Below are 18,577 nucleotides of genomic sequence, written 5' to 3'. Positions count from 1 at the left end.
CTTGAGGAGTGTAACTGGTGTTGAATGTGATCTCCAGCAAACAGTTATACTTCCTCATTTTCCATGACACGCAGACGATGGATGCAGGGTTGGAAGAAGGTCACACATGATGGTAGCAATACCACAGTCATGTGTAGAAATTACAAGTAAAACACTTGTGTAGTGCACCTCAAATTATGCTTAAAGTACCAACAGGTACCCTAAGGACTAATATAGTATCTATCTATCTATCTATCTATCTATCTATCTATCTATCTATCTATCTATCTATCTATCTATCTATCTATCTATCTATTTATCTATCTATCTATCTATCTATCTATCTATCTATCTATCTATCTATGCAGAATGGCCCATTTCAGAATCACATATAGGCAGATTATTATTTATTCATCAAAGCGTACATCTGTTAACTGGTCAGAGGTGGAGCTGAGTTGAAGTCTCCTATAATATGCTGCTGGGTAGCTTCTCAGCCCCTCTGTTCATGCAAAGTAAACACTAATTTGAACTCACAGAGGCTGATGTTATGCAATATTCTCGCTGTCTGAGCCTTTGTTCAAAGGATCACAGGTTTTCTAAGTTATGTGTCACTGATTGCAGCTGTATTCACTGACTTTCTACTTTGACTCCTTTATTTTAAATATAGTTTTTCTCAAGTATTACGATCCGACTGTTCATGAGGAAATACGACTGATCAACTTAGAAACAATGTCATTATTAAGAGGTGCTGCAATCTTGAATCACATGATGTTTAACGTGATATCACAAAGTGCTTTTTTGTACACTATAATAAGATGCTACATTAATTGATTAGATTTTGTGTCAATAATTAGAATCAGTGAATGAAGCAGGAAATAAAGCTGCAACATAAACGAATGTTTTGGAGTGAGAGGTGCAACATTTCCAGGTTTCTAACTCAATGTAAATTCCTCAGTAGGTGCCTCCAAACTGTACTGTGTTTATGTGTGCGGACTTTGTGGGGGTGCAGGTGTGAAGCCCCTCAGCCTTCCCACCCTCTTCCTCCTCACCCCTCCCCCCTCTTCCTCATCCCCCCCTTCCTCCTCCCCCTCCTCTTCCTCACCCCTCCCCCCCTCCTCCGTTCAGCTCTACAGCAGCTTTCTCTCTTCTCTTCATCTCCATCTCCCAGCCAGCCGGACGCAGCACCGTGTTTCACCGGGACCGGATAACGGATAGGCCTCCTCTCGCTAACCACCGGTGAGTGCTCGTTGTGTGTCTGTGTGTGTCTGTCTGTGTGTGTGTGTGTGTGTGTGGAGGGGGGAGCGGTGCGTGCTGAGCGCCTGGGCAGCAATGGATGCTCCGAGCCCGAGTGGAAACCATTTTCATGTGGGCTCTAACAAGTTAATGTTAGGAAACCACAGTAGAGTAAATAATGAGAGGTTTTACGAGTGTTTTCCATCAGTCGAGGCATTTCCAATTAGTTTTTAATCATTTGTAAAGCTCGTTTTCAGCTCGTCCGGTAATAGAAGCGGTGAGAGTGCGGCTCGTAAAGCTTGTATTCAACACAACCACCTTTTACAATCCTGCACCTCATTAACGCCGCCGGTTCTTTATTGACGAGTTTTTTTTAACTGGGTTTTGCTTCACTTTTTTTTGGAAGGTTTGTACTGTTCTTAGCCAAATTGTGTAGCCTACTGTCGGATAATAATGAACTTACTGTGAACTCTGCTGGAGTTCATACAGCGGTTAGCAGCTCTGTGATGCAATTTCTTGGTGTTTCTCGTCGGGGTTTTTTTTTGTTTTGTTTTTTTAATATAATGAGAAAACAGAGTCTCCTCTGCGACTCTGAGCATCACCAAAATGAAGGACGACGGCAGGACTGAGGCCTGTTACATAACACCTCAGCGAGCACATGACTGGAATAACTCCACAAGCTATGTCCATGCAGACAGGAAGCTATAGGCCCCTGCTGCTGGGTCTATACTGTGTAACAGACTCTGATGTGAGGGGGCAAAATGGGGCATTGTGTTGTTGAGCAGCCTGTTGTCTCCTGGTTGTGTAGCAGTTTGGAGCAGGTGCCCCTACATGGACACAAACACCCCACTGCCTGCTGCCACTGTCCGTCTGACCTTGGTGTGACTGATGTGTTGACTTGCTGCCAGCATGTCAGCACACGAAAGATTCCAGAGCTTTGTTCTTCATGCATGGCGACACATTAGGTCAGTGCTTCCAAACGGAGGCTCTGAAACCTACAGGGGCCTGTTAGTTTGGGGATCTCTCATCTACTGGTTTCTTTCACATACATTTGGCTCTAAGACTTTGATTTTCCATCAGGTCAGTGGTATAGTTATGTATTAAATGCAGGGATTGACAAACTATCATTTTGACTGATAATCAGATCAGACTGTTGGCATTCTTCCAGTTATCAGTGTTGATTTTTACAGGTAGTGTCTGTGTCTATCCCTGTCCTCATCAACAGAGATTCCCAATAAAATCTATTCATTTAAAATGCATTCCTTTGGTCTGATACAGCCCCTCTTACCTGTAGTCACCCTGTAATGTCCAGCAATGTCTTCCCCATAGTGCTGTCTGAAGTCACTGAAATTCTCTTTTAATTCAGCATGAAAACTATAAATGAACTAAATCGTTTTGATGGAGTGTGTGTTATTCTAAATTTTGACACCAAAATTTTAATTTTTACAGCACGTATACACTATCGTTTAAAAGTTTGGGGTCGCTTAGAAATGCCCGTATTTTTGAAAGAAAAGCAATGTTTTTCAATGAAGATAACATTAAATGAATGATAAATCCAGTCCAGACATTGTTAATGTGGTAAATGACTATTCTAGCTGGAAACGGCTGATTTTTAATGGAATATCTACATAGAGGTACAGAGGAACATTTCCAGCAACCATCACTCCTGTGTTCTAATGCTACATTGTGTTAGCTAATAGTGTTGAAAGGCTAATTGATGATTAGAAAACCCCTGTGCAGTTATGTTAGCACATGAATAAAAGTGTGAATTTCCATGGAAAACATAAAATTGTCTGGGTGACCCCAAACTTTTGAGCGGTATTCTCCTTGATTACTAATGATTCCTATCAATGTCACCATGAAGAAACATAGCAGTCAACCCCTAATCATGTCTAGCAAACTGCATGATGCTCCTTTCAGAACATTTTTAATAAATAGGACTTCACTGTCTCTGAGGACTAGTGACAGATAAAAGTTTGGAAAGCACTTCTTTTGATTCTTTCTTCTGCCATTTTCAGTGTTCATTTGACCTTGTTATTCTGCACGGTACTGTCTGAGAAAGTGGAACAGGATGTTCTGTGATTCTAATTTACTTTGCTTCAGTCATTTAAATCTCTGGACCTGGTCTGCAGTTGAAGGTCCATTTGACCTTACTTATGAAAGCCTATCCTGGTGAAATTGAAACTTGTTGACAAAAGCACAGGAGCAGTGGTCTCTACAACAAACAAATCAACTTTTGACACTCATTGAAATTAGACTCTGTCTGAAAAATGCAGTAGTACATTTACTGATTGATTGATTTAACGATATCTTCTGTATGCTGCCACCCAGATATCACTTATTGTCTTCATTGTCAAGCATAGTTGCATGTGCTAGTGCAGAACATGAATGCTGTTCTCTCAACAGGAAAGCATTAAAGAAAGATGGAAAGAAAGATAGTTTGGAAGGATGAATAAGGAGACAATGCAGGAATGACAGAATGATCACTGAGCCGTAGGACGTAAAAGTGTGGAATTCAGGCCTCTGTGACTGTTGAACGTGTTTTATGGGCCCACTACAGATAAGCCGTCGGCCTCCTCAGAGCTTAGGTCTTCAAACACTTCCATAGTGAATGTGGCTTCAGCTTTGTCTTCTTGTAGTTTTTTGACAACGGTCATGTTTGAAGTGTTCTGTTCATGCAGGAACATAAAGCTCACAAGGGAATGTACCAAATGCTTAAATGTTAATTCTAATCTACAAAGTTAACACAAATAATGATAAAATGTTACTTTAACGTGCAACTGGTAGTATTAGATAAGGCTTCAAGAACACAATTACAGTTGCTTTTGCAATAATTACACAAGTCGCCTTCTTGACAACTGATTTCAGTTTTAGTTTATATTTGCTTAACAGGGTTTCCTTACCACTCAAAGGTTTAGGTGCAGGGAACAAGTGTTCTTTCAGAACCTCTTAAGCCACATCAGAAGGCATTTAGGCAACATATCAGAATGTATGTAAAAACAGTGGTGAGGTCATTCCTGTTGTCAGAAAGGCTGACAACAGGAATGACAGGTCAGTCAATAATCAGTATTTGGACAAACCTTTGTGTAAATAGTGTGTGATAGATTTTCAGTGAGCCCTCGGTGTTAACGTCCTGAATCTGCAGCACCTAGCCATGATACTGTGACTCTGTGTCCACATCTGCAGACACTCCTGGCTTCATTACCTTCTAACCAGTGAGCGTACTGTCACACACAAAGTTACACCTTTCACATTGCTGGTCTTCTTGAAGAGTTGACTTTAGAATGTTCCTCTTGGTTCCATGTCCATTTCTTTTAGATCACAGGGTGTCACACATGCACAGTTTGACTGTTACCACAACACCATAGTTATTGTTCATCTCAGTGAAGCTCCTGGTGCCCTTATTCCAGTCCCATGCTACAGCTAGTCCTTACACAACAATAGCAGGACCTTCACTTTTCCTGCTGGCAATGGGCGTTTGGCCCAACTTTGAAAGGCCAGGTATCTTCATGTGAAGTGCACAGTATAGACAAATGCATATGACATTATTTTATCTTTCACCTCCTCTACATTTGAGGATACTTATATTGACACACAGAACTGAGACATGTCTGTGCAGTTTTTCAGTCATCCAGGTCATCGTAATCCTAAGTGCTACAGCAGAAGGCAGGAAGACTTATCTTTTCGGTTCTTGAAGATCTTTCCCATCATCCAAGAATGCTCCTCATTTCTAAGTGACTAGCTGGGAAGGAAATCTAAGGTATTTATTGTCACCCCCAAGTCATACAGCTCATTCCTGGTATACAGCTCCTCTGAATAAAACTCAGCAGTCCATCTGTATCTAAGGGATAAGGAACACTCCTTTGAGAACAACAATGTACTCTGGTATCTGGACAGATAACACAGGTGATGTGGGAAAGCAGTGAGGGAAGGCATCCATGTTGAGCTGGAACAGCCATCTCTGAATAAGGGGGGGTATATGACACCACTTATCATGTACTTATACCACAGCCCTGAAATGTATGAATGTTTTACCACTATAAACACACTGAGGCATCTGTCATCAGGCAGTATCACCATCATCACACCTTGAGGCATGAGAGGCTTGGACCGTTAACGAGCCACAGGCCATGTGATTTAGGGGTGAGAATAAATACCTATGACTCCCCACCAGTTAGAATTGAGGAAGCCTCTTGAATAACAGATGAAATGTCTCAAAGCGAAGTCCAGTTTCCATCTACGGAAGCACCTGACAAACCCGGGACCTGTGGAAATCTGACTGGACACAGACTGAGTATTATTTAGACCTGGCCTGAGTCAGGACAAATAACTGAGTTTAAAAGAGATCTATGAAATTAACTTTGGGCACAAAAATTTTACTTGTTTGAGTACTCTATGTAGTACCTTTAACTCATAAATAGGTTGTAGGTAGGGCTGGGCGATATGGCCTAAAAAAAAAATCTCCGATTTTTTCACAAAAAATCCCGATTCACGATTTTTTTTTTTACCCCCTACCTAATCTCAGCACCCCGGAGTCCAGTCTACTCTATGCAAATAAGCTGCAGCCCTCTCCAGGTAAACACACCGGATCGCAGCTGGAAATGCGCCGCATGTGGCATGCTGGTCCGGTTGCGGTGCATTTCCCGCTGCGATCCGGTGTGTTTACCTGGAGAGGGCTGCAGCTCATTTGCATAAAGTAGACTGACTTCTACTTCAGTGGTTCCCAACCTGTGTGGCTTGGAGCCCCTCCTATGAGCTGCACCCCAGCGCGCCCCCCCCCCCCCCCCCCCCCCCCCCGAATTGTATTACTAATAGAAAATTTCCTAAAATTACAAAAAATATTTTATATCAAACCAAGAGTTCAAGAGTTGTACTATGACGAGGAGGAGAGAGTTTATGGCTGCAGTAAATTTGTTGACACTACAATGCATAAGAGTTGTTATTGATTTCTTTTTTAAACTAAAAAATTCCTTACAGTTATGAGAAAAAATATTTAATATTAAACCAAGAGTTGTAGTATGACCAGCAGGAGTCAGTTGCTGGCTGCAGTAAATTTGTTGAATATTTGTCTCTTCGCTGTTTGCAGTGGTTTTGCATTTTGCAGATGGTCCCTGTTCACTCGTCGCACAGCCTGCTGCTCATAGACACCAATGTTATTTCTGCAGCTTGAAAGACAGCGACTTTTGATTAAACTGGGCTTGTAACATATTGTCTACCTTACAACGATGGAAAAGAGGCATCGTTTATATTTAGACAACGTGTATTTAATGAGTTATTGATGCCGGAAGTACGAATTTATGAATATCTTTCCGACTTTACCAAACTGTGTTTTATTTCCTGACGTCGCCGTAATTCGCTGCCTTCATGCTGTCATTTGCGAGCATTTCACTACAAATAATATAATTCTGTCTCGTCCTTTAATAAAACCAAATTTAAGGTAACTCTCTAAGTATAGCCGGAGTTTTTAGGTACTGATGAATCTTCACCCGTTTTGCCTTTTTCAGACACCGTTTCCGTCAGTAATTTTCTAACTGCACACAAACTAATGAATCGGGATGAACTAGAGCCAACCTGAAGAAAGACCAAATGAATTTGTTTTTAAAATGCTTTATAAGTAGACTTGTGATGACACAGCTAGTCTGTTACTCTGATTTTATCCAGAATGTAAAAATGTATTTTTTATAACATCACAGCCTCAGAGCAGACAAAGCGGACCCCAGGTTGAGAACCACTGTTCTACTTTATGCAAATTGGATGTGGGTGCGGAGATCCCACACATCGTGAAACTGTCCTCAAACTTCTAAACTAGGCGTCAGTGACCTAAAACGAGGACAGATTCAGCTGCTGCACAGATTATTTCTGCCTCTGCTTTCAGAAATACTTTTCGGTGACGTGTTTTTTGAAATAAAAGGGAAAGTTTGCGGCCGAGCCGTTGCGTTTATCCGACTTGTCTGCCGGACTGTCCAGCTGAAAGCTCGGTCACGTGACCACGTAGCGGCCTGCTGTTGCTCAGCGCTGTCATGTGACCATGTTGTGGTCCGCTAGTGACCGCCCGCCATCCGTGTGATTTTCAGATGTGGTGCGTTGCCGTGCGGGACACTAGCATCTAGTGGACACGAGCCTTTAGATCTGCGCCGCTCGCCGCCATGTTGTTTGTGTATCGGGGGGGGGGGGGGGGCACTCTGAACTACGGGAGCCCAGCGGGAAGGCGCTGGTGGCGAATGTTGATGAGAAAATCGATATTCATTAAAACAAATCGACATTATGTACAAACTCGAATTAATCGATAAAATCGATTTATCGCCCAGCCCTAGTTGTAGGTGTCTGTGTACAAGACAACTGCTTAAGTTTTGTGGTATCATTCTCTTTTTCAGTTCCTACAGGTCCTAACTGGAATTTATCAAGACTCAAGTACATCTGGCATCTGTCAGCCCCTCCATACTCCTGTGGTAAAAGTCAGAATCAGTGAAGTTGTGTCAGAGAATGGCAGCATGAGAAATTATATGAATTAGTGTCAGTGTCATAGATTTAGTACAAATACTGCTGCAGGGTTTGACATGGCAACGACCACAATAATCTACACAAACACACATTAGCATTATGTTTGATTCATGTTGTGTGTGCTGTTCATTGGCTTCAGTCATTTTTCAGTTGTGATTTTCTGGATTTGATTCCTGCACTGACAGCATCATGATGTCTGTGTTTTTGACACTCAGTCCCTCCCTGTAAGTGTCTGTAGACATGGCACAGCTAACATCAGCTAGGTTTAGCTGGGATGTTGGACCTGGGAGTGGAGCTCAGATCTAAATCTAAGGACACACACATTGCTGCCATTCCACTTCTTTGTCATGTTGTCACTTTCTACAGCAGGGTGGCCTGTTCCAAGTTGGACTCATTTTCAGTATCACTAAACTATTCTTTCTTCAGTCTTATGTTACTGTTGTTGTGTTTCTCCCTGCTAAAGCATCTATTGTTTAAGAAAGAACAGGGAACTGTCATGATTTAGGATTTTTTTAACAGCATGTCGAAACAATATTTCTGATAAAACACAGTTGATTTGTGGCTCAGTCCCAAAGCAAAGCAAATGTTATCTGATTCCAATATATTATATTCATAATATCACTGAAAGGTCTGGTGCACAAAATCACAGATAAAAACAATATTGATAACTGCAGACCATTTTTCTTGCTGACTATGAAATGAACAAGCTCTTTGCCTTGATCAAGACAGTGGTTTGAGAAACATATTTCTTCCTTATTAAAGCCAGGTCCTCTTGAGACCTTTAAGCTATCAGTTAGATCCACTGCTGCTATACTACTATCCAGGGAGCTTTTGTAACTTGAGTATTACAGAATGCCCTTTCAACCTGTTTAATATAATGATTGCATCAGATGTTTCTGAGATGTGATTTCAACTGTTCAGACCTTCAGCAAACCCAGCTTCGGAGGATCCCAGGCAGCTTCAACTGTACATAATGAATATTTTTTAGATGAGATTATCATGCACTTGTTGATTTGAGAAAGATAATCTTCCTGCTACAAGTTGACTTACCTTGCGTCCATTCCTCTGTGTGTCGCTGCAGCTGTGATCATGTCCTCAGTGCTGCAGAAGTTGATCAGCCCTCTGGCGGGCAGTGCCGCCGAGCCTCCCAGGAACAAGGTGACTGTGGTTGGGGTGGGCCAGGTGGGCATGGCCTGCGCCATCAGCATTCTGCTGCGGGTAAGACACATTCCTGCTTCAGCATGTGCAGCATTTATTCAGTGTGAAAGAAAATTTGAAAAAAAAATATTGGCAGTTGTCTTGTACAACAACTTTACATACGCTTGTAAGACGATCTATATTAATTGTACATATTGAGGTTTTTTTTGGACAAATGGGTTTCAAAGACTCCAACAGAGAAAATTCTGTCATATAGGAGTCATTGGAAACACAAGACTGCCATGATATACATGGTCTTAAAGTGTATGTAAACTTTTATTTATGACTGTAGGTTTAAGTCCATAACTTGCTGCTTTCCACTTTTTCCCATTGAGTAGAGTTTGGTTCAAAAATAACATCTACGCATCAGTGTGACTATAACATGACCCCTGATGTTTGAGCGTTCTAAATACAGTCACTCAGATTGTAAACCTGTTGTCCCAATCATCAAAATCATCTTAGCTCTGAATGTCTTGACCCCACTGATGATATGGTGCTCTGAACCATTTTAGCACCTTATATACATTATATGTTGTCAGTACTATCTTCTACTTTATTCTTATCTTAGCATATTCCATTTTTAATTTGTACATGTCATTTTATTTAGCCTGTTTTAACTACCACATGGCTACTACTAGTCTTGAACAGTTGTTGCTATCGTTCTGTCTCCAACTGCTCTGCGCACCTTAAAATGCTCCCAGGGGACAAATACAGTTTTTTCAAATTGAATTGAAGTGAATATTAGTGGACATCCTCTTGCCACTTCTTTTGCACTCACTCTCTTCCTCCTCTGCTGGTCAGGACCTGTGTGATGAGCTGGCTCTGGTGGATGTGATGGAGGATCGTCTCAAAGGAGAGATGATGGATCTGCAGCACGGCAGCCTCTTTCTCAAGACCTCCAAGATAGTTGCTGACAAAGGTCAGGACCTACAACTGTGCAGTACCTGTACCCCTCCAGACATCTCCAGATTTTGCTGATCAGATCCTGTTCCTCTCTCTTTTTCTTCAGATTACGCAGTAACAGCCAATTCTCGCCTGGTTGTGGTGACAGCTGGTGTTCGCCAGCAGGAAGGTGAGAGCCGCCTCAACCTGGTGCAGAGGAACGTTAACGTCTTCAAGTCCATCATCCCTCAGATCGTCAAGTACAGCCCCAACTGCACGCTCATCGTGGTCTCCAACCCTGGTAAATGCATGTATTTACATCAAGAGCATGAAATACAAATGATCATTTGTTTGAGGGACACCGTGAAGAGAAGTGGTTTTAACAATAACTGCATGAGTGTTTTGTGTATGATTATTTTTACACAGTTGATGTGCTGACCTATGTCACGTGGAAACTGAGTGGTCTGCCAAAGCACCGTGTCATTGGCAGCGGCACCAACCTGGATTCAGCCCGTTTCCGTTACTTGATGGCCGAGCGCCTCGGTATTCATGCCAGCTCCTTCAATGGCTGGGTGCTGGGCGAGCATGGAGACACCAGCGGTGGGTACACAAGGAACAGGTTCCTTACAAACACAGCAATATTTCTCAGATAGGTAGTCTGCAGGGAATCATCTTTGCATTTTTCTGTTGTAACAGTACACTAAAACAAATCTAATTTTACATGAAAGTAAGAGTGCTGGATTTCCTGTATGTGTTCTTATCACAGTGCCTGTGTGGAGTGGAGCGAATGTTGCAGGAGTCAACCTGCAGAAGCTTAATCCTGAGATTGGCACTGATGCTGATAAGGAGCAGTGGAAGGCCACACACAAGGCTGTGGTGGACAGGTACGCTGTGTGGGAGAGAATGTTCATGAACAGCTGTCTACCTTTGTTACTAATGTTATTACGAAGAGTCTTCAGTGGAATGTTGGTCTCTACTCGCATATTTCAGATCAGTTTTGGGCTCAGGCATTAGTTAATGTATTTGAGAAACTGACACTTTGAGTAAAGAACAGAAAAGGAAGAGAATTCTGACGATTGTTGTGTGTTTTCTAACCAAAGCTTCTGTAAACTGGCTGGTCAGAACAGAGTGGGCTCATTGAAGGGGAACAGGCCCTTGGTGTAGCATCTGAGTTCCTCTCTTTTGCAGCTCAACTCTGCTGCCAAGTAGCATTAGCCAACGCTCTGTTCACATGAAGAACTTCATTTGACCTCCTTAACTCACATACCCATAAGAGGAAAGAAGAGACGTAAATGAAGAGATGCAACATTTCATTTGCTGCACAAGCAGTCAGTCATTTGGAGCTAAGACTGGAACAGGAAATCCATTTTCAGAGAAAGGCCAGTAGCCAGTAAATATGTGCCAGTAGACTCTCATACTCACTTATGGGAGTCTAACTGGCACACATTTGAGCATGAGAAAGGGCAGAATCTTCCCCATCCTTGGTTTTCCCAAGTGAAGACTTGGCATTCTTTAACCTCCAGATGGAGACAAAGATCAGTGAGATCATTGAGATAAAGACAGTTTTTATGTTGGAAGCTTTTTTTCATATGGTTGTGATGTTTCTGTCCTGTAAGCAAATGCAATCATATACCGTGTCTGAACGGCTTCTTCACTTGTAAAATAAATTAATAGATTGCATTCTGGCCATGTGGTAAAAGCATCTGACAACTTTATTAGGAACTAGACTGTATTTAAATACACTATATGTGAACACAGAGTGGAGGGGAGAAGTAATCAGATAATGTGGCACTAGCTTTAAGCAGAGCTCCAGTGTCTGGGGTTGCTGTAGCCAGTGCCTCCAATTAGTATGGCATGGGTCATAATCTTATCAAATTCATTTTTCTTTGGTCTGTGGATGTCACTGAGCAACCTGCCTTACCTATCCATGTCTCCTTCCACCTCACCTGTTAAAAATGATTGCCACACGACCTTGTGATAACTACAAGGGCTCAGAAACTGTAACCTAGCTGGTGAAAACTGAAAACTAGGTTGATGGTCGGGATTTCTGCTCGCTCAAATCCTTGCCATTAATGGGCCTAAAGTAATTAAGTACATGAACACTGGTTGTCAGTCTCAGTATGGAGCTGTCTCTCAGTGATGCAGTTATCTGAGGTCATGAGTGAATACAGTAATGAACAGTGCTAGTGGCTCCAGTGGGAATTTAACATGTAACCCTGTAGTGTCAATGTAGGGCTTCCAGCTAGCTCCCTGTCAGAGCTCAGGCTAATACTCTGTAAGGACTGTGCATGGTTATGCCATCCATTGTAAAATAAGGACCAGTCAGCATCATGTGTATGCTTCAGTGGCTTTGTCATCATTCTGTAGCGTCTATTATACATGTTATTTTTGATTAATTGCAACTTTTGTGCTTACAGTTTGGTTGTACATATTTATTGATATTATGATATAATTACTTGAAAGTACATGCTGTGAAGTAGTTACTGCAAGTAATTTATTACAATATAGAAAGAACGTAATGTGCTACACAATGCTTCAATACACATACAACAAATGCAACAGTATAACTATATATGCAGCATAATAACTACTATATGTTTGTGCTGAGACTGACTTTACATCTATGTGAGTCAGCTCTATCACACAGAGCACTGTGCTGGATTCTCTTGACCAGGAGGGAGCTGCTGTTTGCACCGACCAGCATGATCGCCTGACGCCCATCCGATCAAGCATGTGTGGGATGCTCTCGAGTGTGCAGTTCCTGCCAGAAACTCACAGCTAGCTAGTCTTCATGAACTTGGCTAGTTTTTTACTAACTGCACAGTCTCCCCAGTGCAGTTAGTGGAGAGTCCGCCTTGCAGATTGGCAGCCATCTTGCCAGCAAGGGGAGGCCGTACATGTTCTTATTGTTTTAGTTGTACATTTATTCTGAAATTGTTATAATTTAATATCACTTAGAAAATCTTCTTAGAACTTCTGATCCAGTCAAAAAAAGTGTTACTTAATTGTTTTATAGGCATGATTTAGAATTGCTGTCCAATGTTTGTGATGAAATAGTAATGAACACATTGTTCTGTATGGAAGCACAGCTAGTACTGTATTATGCAAGAAATTGTTCTCTTTTATGTAACCAATTTGCAGCTAGAGCTAAAGCTTTCCACAAAACCCTTTGTATCCAACATTTTGACTGACACTGTAGACCTCTATTATGGCCACACGATGGTTGCAATATTAGGACATTTTGATATTTAGTTTTTTTAGTGCAACACTGACAAAGTCTTCTTGAACAGCTTTTTGCTTTGTGTGACTTTGTGCTGATGAAGCTGAAATGATATATCGTGCAGACTGAACTTGTATATGTGCATTTATACATATAATATTCCTAAAAGAACATTTTACACACACTGCACAGGTGTTAACAGAACACCACTTTCTGTCTCAGCGCCTACGAGGTGATCAAGCTGAAGGGTTACACCAACTGGGCCATTGGTCTGAGTGTGGCCGATCTGACGGAGAGCATCGTCAAGAACATGAGCCGTGTCCACCCCGTGTCCACCATGGTCAAGGTCAGACACACAGCAAACACACTTACTGAAAGACTGCTTTCATTCCATAAAACCATGCACCACACGGCGTCTCTTCTGTTCAGTTCACATAGCAGGCCTGCTATACATGTGAGCTGAAACCACCACAGATATCACAGGAAAATGGCTGTGTTTGATCTACAACTTTGTTCAGTGTAAATGAGAAACCTCAAGTAGTTTTTTGAGTGTTGTAGTGATTGATTCAGTGGTGACGGCAATTTAATAAATGATTAACATTATACCAGTCATTATTTAGATGACTGATAAATTCATTGTTCTGGTTTCTGATTTATCAGCATGGATTAATGCACATCTCCACAGTCAACTGTAATGCATATATGTTTAATTGATGATCTAATTCATCATGTGATGCTGCTCATGCCAGACTTTCCACTGGATGTTGGCACAGCAAAGCATTTGAACAGTGTTAGATGCTGTGGTGGATGTGATCATAATAAAATGTTGTGAATAGACAAAAATCATGAGTGAGGAGTGGTGAAGAACAAGAGCTTTGTTTAGTGGGGACCTGATTTTGAAATTCACCGTAACTTTGCTCTGACATGGTGGTGAAACAGATAGTCAGTCATATAGAGTTGTGGTGCCATAGTATGCTAAACACAATCCCACTAGCTTGTGATGGAAATACACATATCTGCAACACCATCACCTAGTCAGAACTCTTCATTCAAGATATCAGTGATTACATACTGACTAGTCAGAATTCCAGCTCAACACATCTGCAACTTCAGTTTACCAGTTTAAAGTGGATGTAAACTATAAGAGACCATGTAGATGTGTTGAATTGAGGGAAATAAAGATATCTATTCTAACTAGTTAGAATTCAACTTTCGCTTTTTGAACTGGAATTGCAACTAGTCCAGTCCTTCAAGTATAACTACTAGACATTGTGATTTGTCCTGGAAAAATGATAATATGGAAATCTATGTTGTTAGAAGAATTTATTTAGTGTAGTATTTATTCAGCCTTCATCTTAGATGTGACAGCTTGCCCTAGACTCCAGCTCTCTACTTCACTCCCTGGTATGAGATTGTCTTATCTCACCATGTGTGTCTGAGCCTGAGTGTGTGTGTGTGTGTGTATTTTCCAGGACATGTACGGTATCGGCGAGGAGGTCTTCCTGTCTCTGCCATGCATTCTGAACAACAGTGGTGTAAGCAGCGTGGTCAACATGACCCTGACTGACGCTGAAGTGGCCCAGTTGAAGAAGAGTGCCGACACTCTGTGGGGCATCCAGAAGGACCTGAAGGACATCTGAACACACTCACAAGCTATACACACCCACGCCTTTCCAAACAAACACTCCTTTCATAACGTCCTTCTCTCTTAGACCTTATTGCTCCTATTTTAGAGGACAATACCAGTGTTTTTATAAATGGTGCCAGTGAGGATTTCAGTTTTATACATGTCATCAGGCCTGATTTAACTTTTATTTCATGTCAGTGCCACATTATGTGATTGGTTACTTCCTTTCAATCACCTGATACCTCCATATCTAAAAACACTGCTATGCTCCTTTAAAAAGACATATCTGTTACCCAGCAGCTCATAGACTAAGGTTTCTATTTAACTGTGTTTGTGTTAGAAGACATCAGCTGACCTGTGTTCCTGTACTCTGTATGGATTATTGTGTTGTAGCTGTTTGGTCCAGGATTAAACACAACCCCCTTAAACAAGTGTCACTGTCCTCCTTCACCGCCTTCTGTAGTGTGACGGTCATTGAGTTCCCTACAGGGAATCACAGAAAGACCCAATAAGTCTAAACAGACATGTTTTCCTCCAGCCTTTGTCCCCAGCAGGCACATGACTGCACACTTAGGGTGGAGTGGAGCTCAGAGTGGAAACGTCCAGCTGGGGTTGATATTCAAACATCACAACAGATTGTCTGGCTTTGTGTTGTAAGCTATGTTGGGCACAGCAATGTGTAACTTAATAAATTGGAACCCCATGAAGGTCACTGTTTGTCAGTGTTTAATTTTTGTATACATGGTGATTGACATCCCTCTTTGTTCAGGTTTCAACCTGTAACAAGTTGCACTGTTAGTTCATGAGTTTTTTGGTGATAAAATAGAAAGCAGCATCTTAAGAACTGAAGTTTGAAGTTACTTATCTGATGCAAATGCTGTATTTTTAAAATGTAAACTGCTCCCAATGTTTTGTTAGGAGACTTTACCGTCTTAAAAATAGTTCTTAATATGTGATCTTGAAAGGACACAATTCTTTAAACTGGGGATCGACATTTAGTGAGAAGAAATAGTCTGTCAGAAAACAAACTAGCAGAGAACAAAGATTAGAAAAGTCCTGAACTTCATCTATTTGTGTAAACGTGCTAAATCAGAGCAATTTGAAAAAGAGACTTTCAAACTGATCCAAATGAAGTCAGTATAAACTAATATGAAGACATTTCAACAAATTTGCAACTAATCTGAATGTAGAGCCTAAATGCTAGGAATAAACAGGCTGTTTGGACCTCAGTGTGGGGCCTGCTCTGTGAAGTAAGAGTTGTTTGGGTAGCCCCCCCACATCAAATTTTAATAATATTTGTGAATATTGTTATGTGATTAGTGTATTTTATGTATCTGTTGTATTTTTTTGTACTTCATACAGTCAAGAGTAATAGTTATCTGTACAGCAATGCCCTGTATCAGCTGCTGTTTGTAGTGTCATTTAAAAGGCACTGCAGTGACATCTTGTGGCTGCATTCAGCCACTGCTCAATATTACAGTTTGGCTTTTATTGAATTTCACTAAAGCTTCATGAAAATGTCTTTCCAAAAGCCTGGAAACCAGTTCCATTAGCATTTTTGGTGTAACTGCTGAGATGATTTGGAGCAAACAGCAGAAACCGATGTTATCTCAGGCTTCATGTGTCTTCTGGATATAATCATTTTATAGTTTAGCTTCTCATAACTCTGCTGTAGACCTGAAAATAACTTCACGCTAAAAATAGGTACAAAAGTTTTATTCAGGGAAACACTGTTTTATCGGAAGTCGAGGCAGGTTTGAACACATCTGAAAAGATTTTTGTCACAGGTTCACTTTTCACCACAAATCACACAATTCCTCAGAGGAAAACATCTGTTTCAGGTGGGCACCTCCAGTTCTCGTGAGAACAGAGAAAAGGGGGAAAACTTATTGGTTCTGGCTCTTTTAACGGCTCTTCTGTAAATGTAGCGTTTCCCGAAGCGGAGGCCAAATGGGTTGAAGTTGAATTTGCTCCTGCGGTCGTTGCACAGAAGCTGCCGCTGCTCCTCGTTCTCCCTCAGAGAGAAGCACAGGTTGGGATCCTCTAGCAGCAGGTCTCCTGTCGTTCTCCTCCTGAGCGCAGGGAGAACTGCTCCTGAGCAGAACAACATCAGAACATCAGCTGTGCCTGCAGCCTTCTGCTGCTGCCGCGAGAAATGATTCATCACCACTCAGGAACTGTATGGATTTGAACAGTTCACTTAAGTGTTTAATAGCAGTACGACTAGTAAGTATTTATTATGTATTTATCTAATGTGCTTCTCCAGGAATAACAACTTGGGAGGATATGGTAAGTAAGTAAGTAAAATTTATTTCCATAGCACCTTTCACAGATACAAAATCACAAGGTGTTTTACAACAATAATAATTTATTGATGTGTTTATTGGTACTTTCAGTTTTCCTCAAGGTTGGTTAAAAACATGTGCCATACCAATTACAGAGTTCTGTATTCACTAAATGAAAAGTCTGTGAAAATGATCAAATGTTAGTAACTTTGTAGTCTTATATTGTTATTATTACTGTATCATTTTATGGCAATATTACTAATATAATTACTTATTAGTGATACAACTCCATCATCTTTTAGGGACCTAAAAATACCATGAATCAAACAATGAAACAGTCATTTTGACAAATGGTAGAATACACTGAATATGTTTAAATATTAATTTTACATAAACTGTTAAATAAGGAATTTGTAGTTCCTAACTCAGAGCTGAATTTAATTCCAGAAATGTGTCTACACTGTCACTATCAAAAAAGGAACAAATGCCAAAATGAACAAACGATAATAATAAATAAAGCAAAAGATATCCTCATATTTATTTGAAATTGTAATCAGCAAAGCTATTAGTCATGAAATAAATGTGGTGTAGTAAAAAGTAGAGTATCTGCATCTAAAACATAGCCTGTAGTACAAATATTACAACAGTGGAAAGTACCAAAGAAATGCTGAGTAAATGCAGTCAGTGAGTCCACTGGAGTGTTTCTCTCAGATGGTACTTCTACTTTACATTAAGATTCAACTCTTCAAGTAGCTTACCTGTTGCATGTCCTCTCTGTGCAGAATCAAACCTGGGTAGATCTGCTGCCACACTCCCTCCATCCTGCCCAACCATCAGCGTACACACAACAACCAGAGCCACCAGTCTCATCTTCCAGCACCACATCCGACCTCTCTGTACGGCTATAACCAGTGCAGATTAAACTGTTGATGTTCACCTGCTCACAGGTACTAACTCCCTTCCTCCATTCAAACCTGTTTTATGTCTCCACCAGGTGACCTTGTGCTCCTGTGGTTCTCAGCCAATCACAGCTGCCTGCCTCTGCGCAGGAAATTGTAGCTGTCTGCTACTGCTGGTGCTGAAATACATTATTCATCGGATTTTCTGGGAAATGTTGCCTACATCATCCATCAGTACATAATAATATGACACAGCCTGCAAAAATTGTGAAATCCTGAATATTTTTAAATGAAATAAGTGATGGAACCAGGGACTAGTAATTGTGCAGTCCAGTCTGACTGTAGTAACAGAGAGCAGCAAGGGGCCAGGAGGCTCTATGAACATGTTCTGTATTTCTGTTTTGTGCAGCTAAGATTGGCATGTGTCTAACAGACCAACACATTACTTTACCTGACTATAATACATAAGTATTATCAGGTATAGAGATTACCTCAACAAGTATGAAAATTTTAAACCTTGCGATATTTTTCATTATGCATTAGCCAAATGAATTTATTGCTCTGGACAAGAGTTGTTAATTGTACATTAAACTGCTGTCTCGGCTGTCATGAGATCTATCTCTCTTACAATAATCTCATCCTAAATGTTCTCCTAACAGCCTCAGCTACAGTGGTACATTCTGAACTAGTCGTATGAGCAGTTACAGCTGCTCAGGTGACTGAACCATCACTTAGTTATGCTACTAGAGGCTGC

The 18,577-nt window shown here is 41.0% G+C and overlaps 2 protein-coding genes across 3 annotated transcripts; one reads left to right on the top strand and one right to left on the bottom strand.

Moving 5' to 3' along the window:
• The first annotated feature begins 1,053 nt into the window (after positions 1-1,053).
• ldhba (lactate dehydrogenase Ba) lies at positions 1,054-15,351 on the top strand. Of its 2 annotated transcripts, none has more exons than XM_023277691.3 (8): positions 1,054-1,215; positions 8,795-8,931; positions 9,712-9,829; positions 9,920-10,093; positions 10,219-10,392; positions 10,559-10,676; positions 13,235-13,358; positions 14,485-15,351. In XM_023277691.3, exons 2-8 carry the CDS (start codon positions 8,803-8,805, stop codon positions 14,650-14,652), a joined length of 1,005 nt encoding a protein of 334 aa, XP_023133459.1. In that variant the 5' UTR covers positions 1,054-1,215; positions 8,795-8,802; the 3' UTR covers positions 14,653-15,351. The 2 variants fall into 2 exon arrangements, with proteins under 2 accessions (XP_023133459.1, XP_054862647.1); XM_055006672.1 differs by lacking the exon at positions 1,054-1,215 and adding an exon at positions 7,596-7,661.
• A 997-nt stretch (positions 15,352-16,348) lies between these two features.
• On the bottom strand, positions 16,349-17,879 carry kiss2 (kisspeptin 2). Its single transcript, XM_035951602.2, has 2 exons — positions 17,683-17,879; positions 16,349-16,733 (listed from the first exon to the last, which is right to left on the bottom strand). Exons 1-2 carry the CDS (start codon positions 17,807-17,809, stop codon positions 16,477-16,479), a joined length of 384 nt encoding a protein of 127 aa, XP_035807495.1. The 5' UTR covers positions 17,810-17,879; the 3' UTR covers positions 16,349-16,476.
• Between the last annotated feature and the right edge of the window lie 698 nt (positions 17,880-18,577).

This window comes from Amphiprion ocellaris, chromosome 21 (genome assembly GCF_022539595.1).
Source record: "Amphiprion ocellaris isolate individual 3 ecotype Okinawa chromosome 21, ASM2253959v1, whole genome shotgun sequence".
NCBI lineage: Eukaryota > Metazoa > Chordata > Actinopteri > Pomacentridae > Amphiprion > Amphiprion ocellaris.
This window is presented reverse-complemented; position numbering and strand designations above follow the sequence as displayed.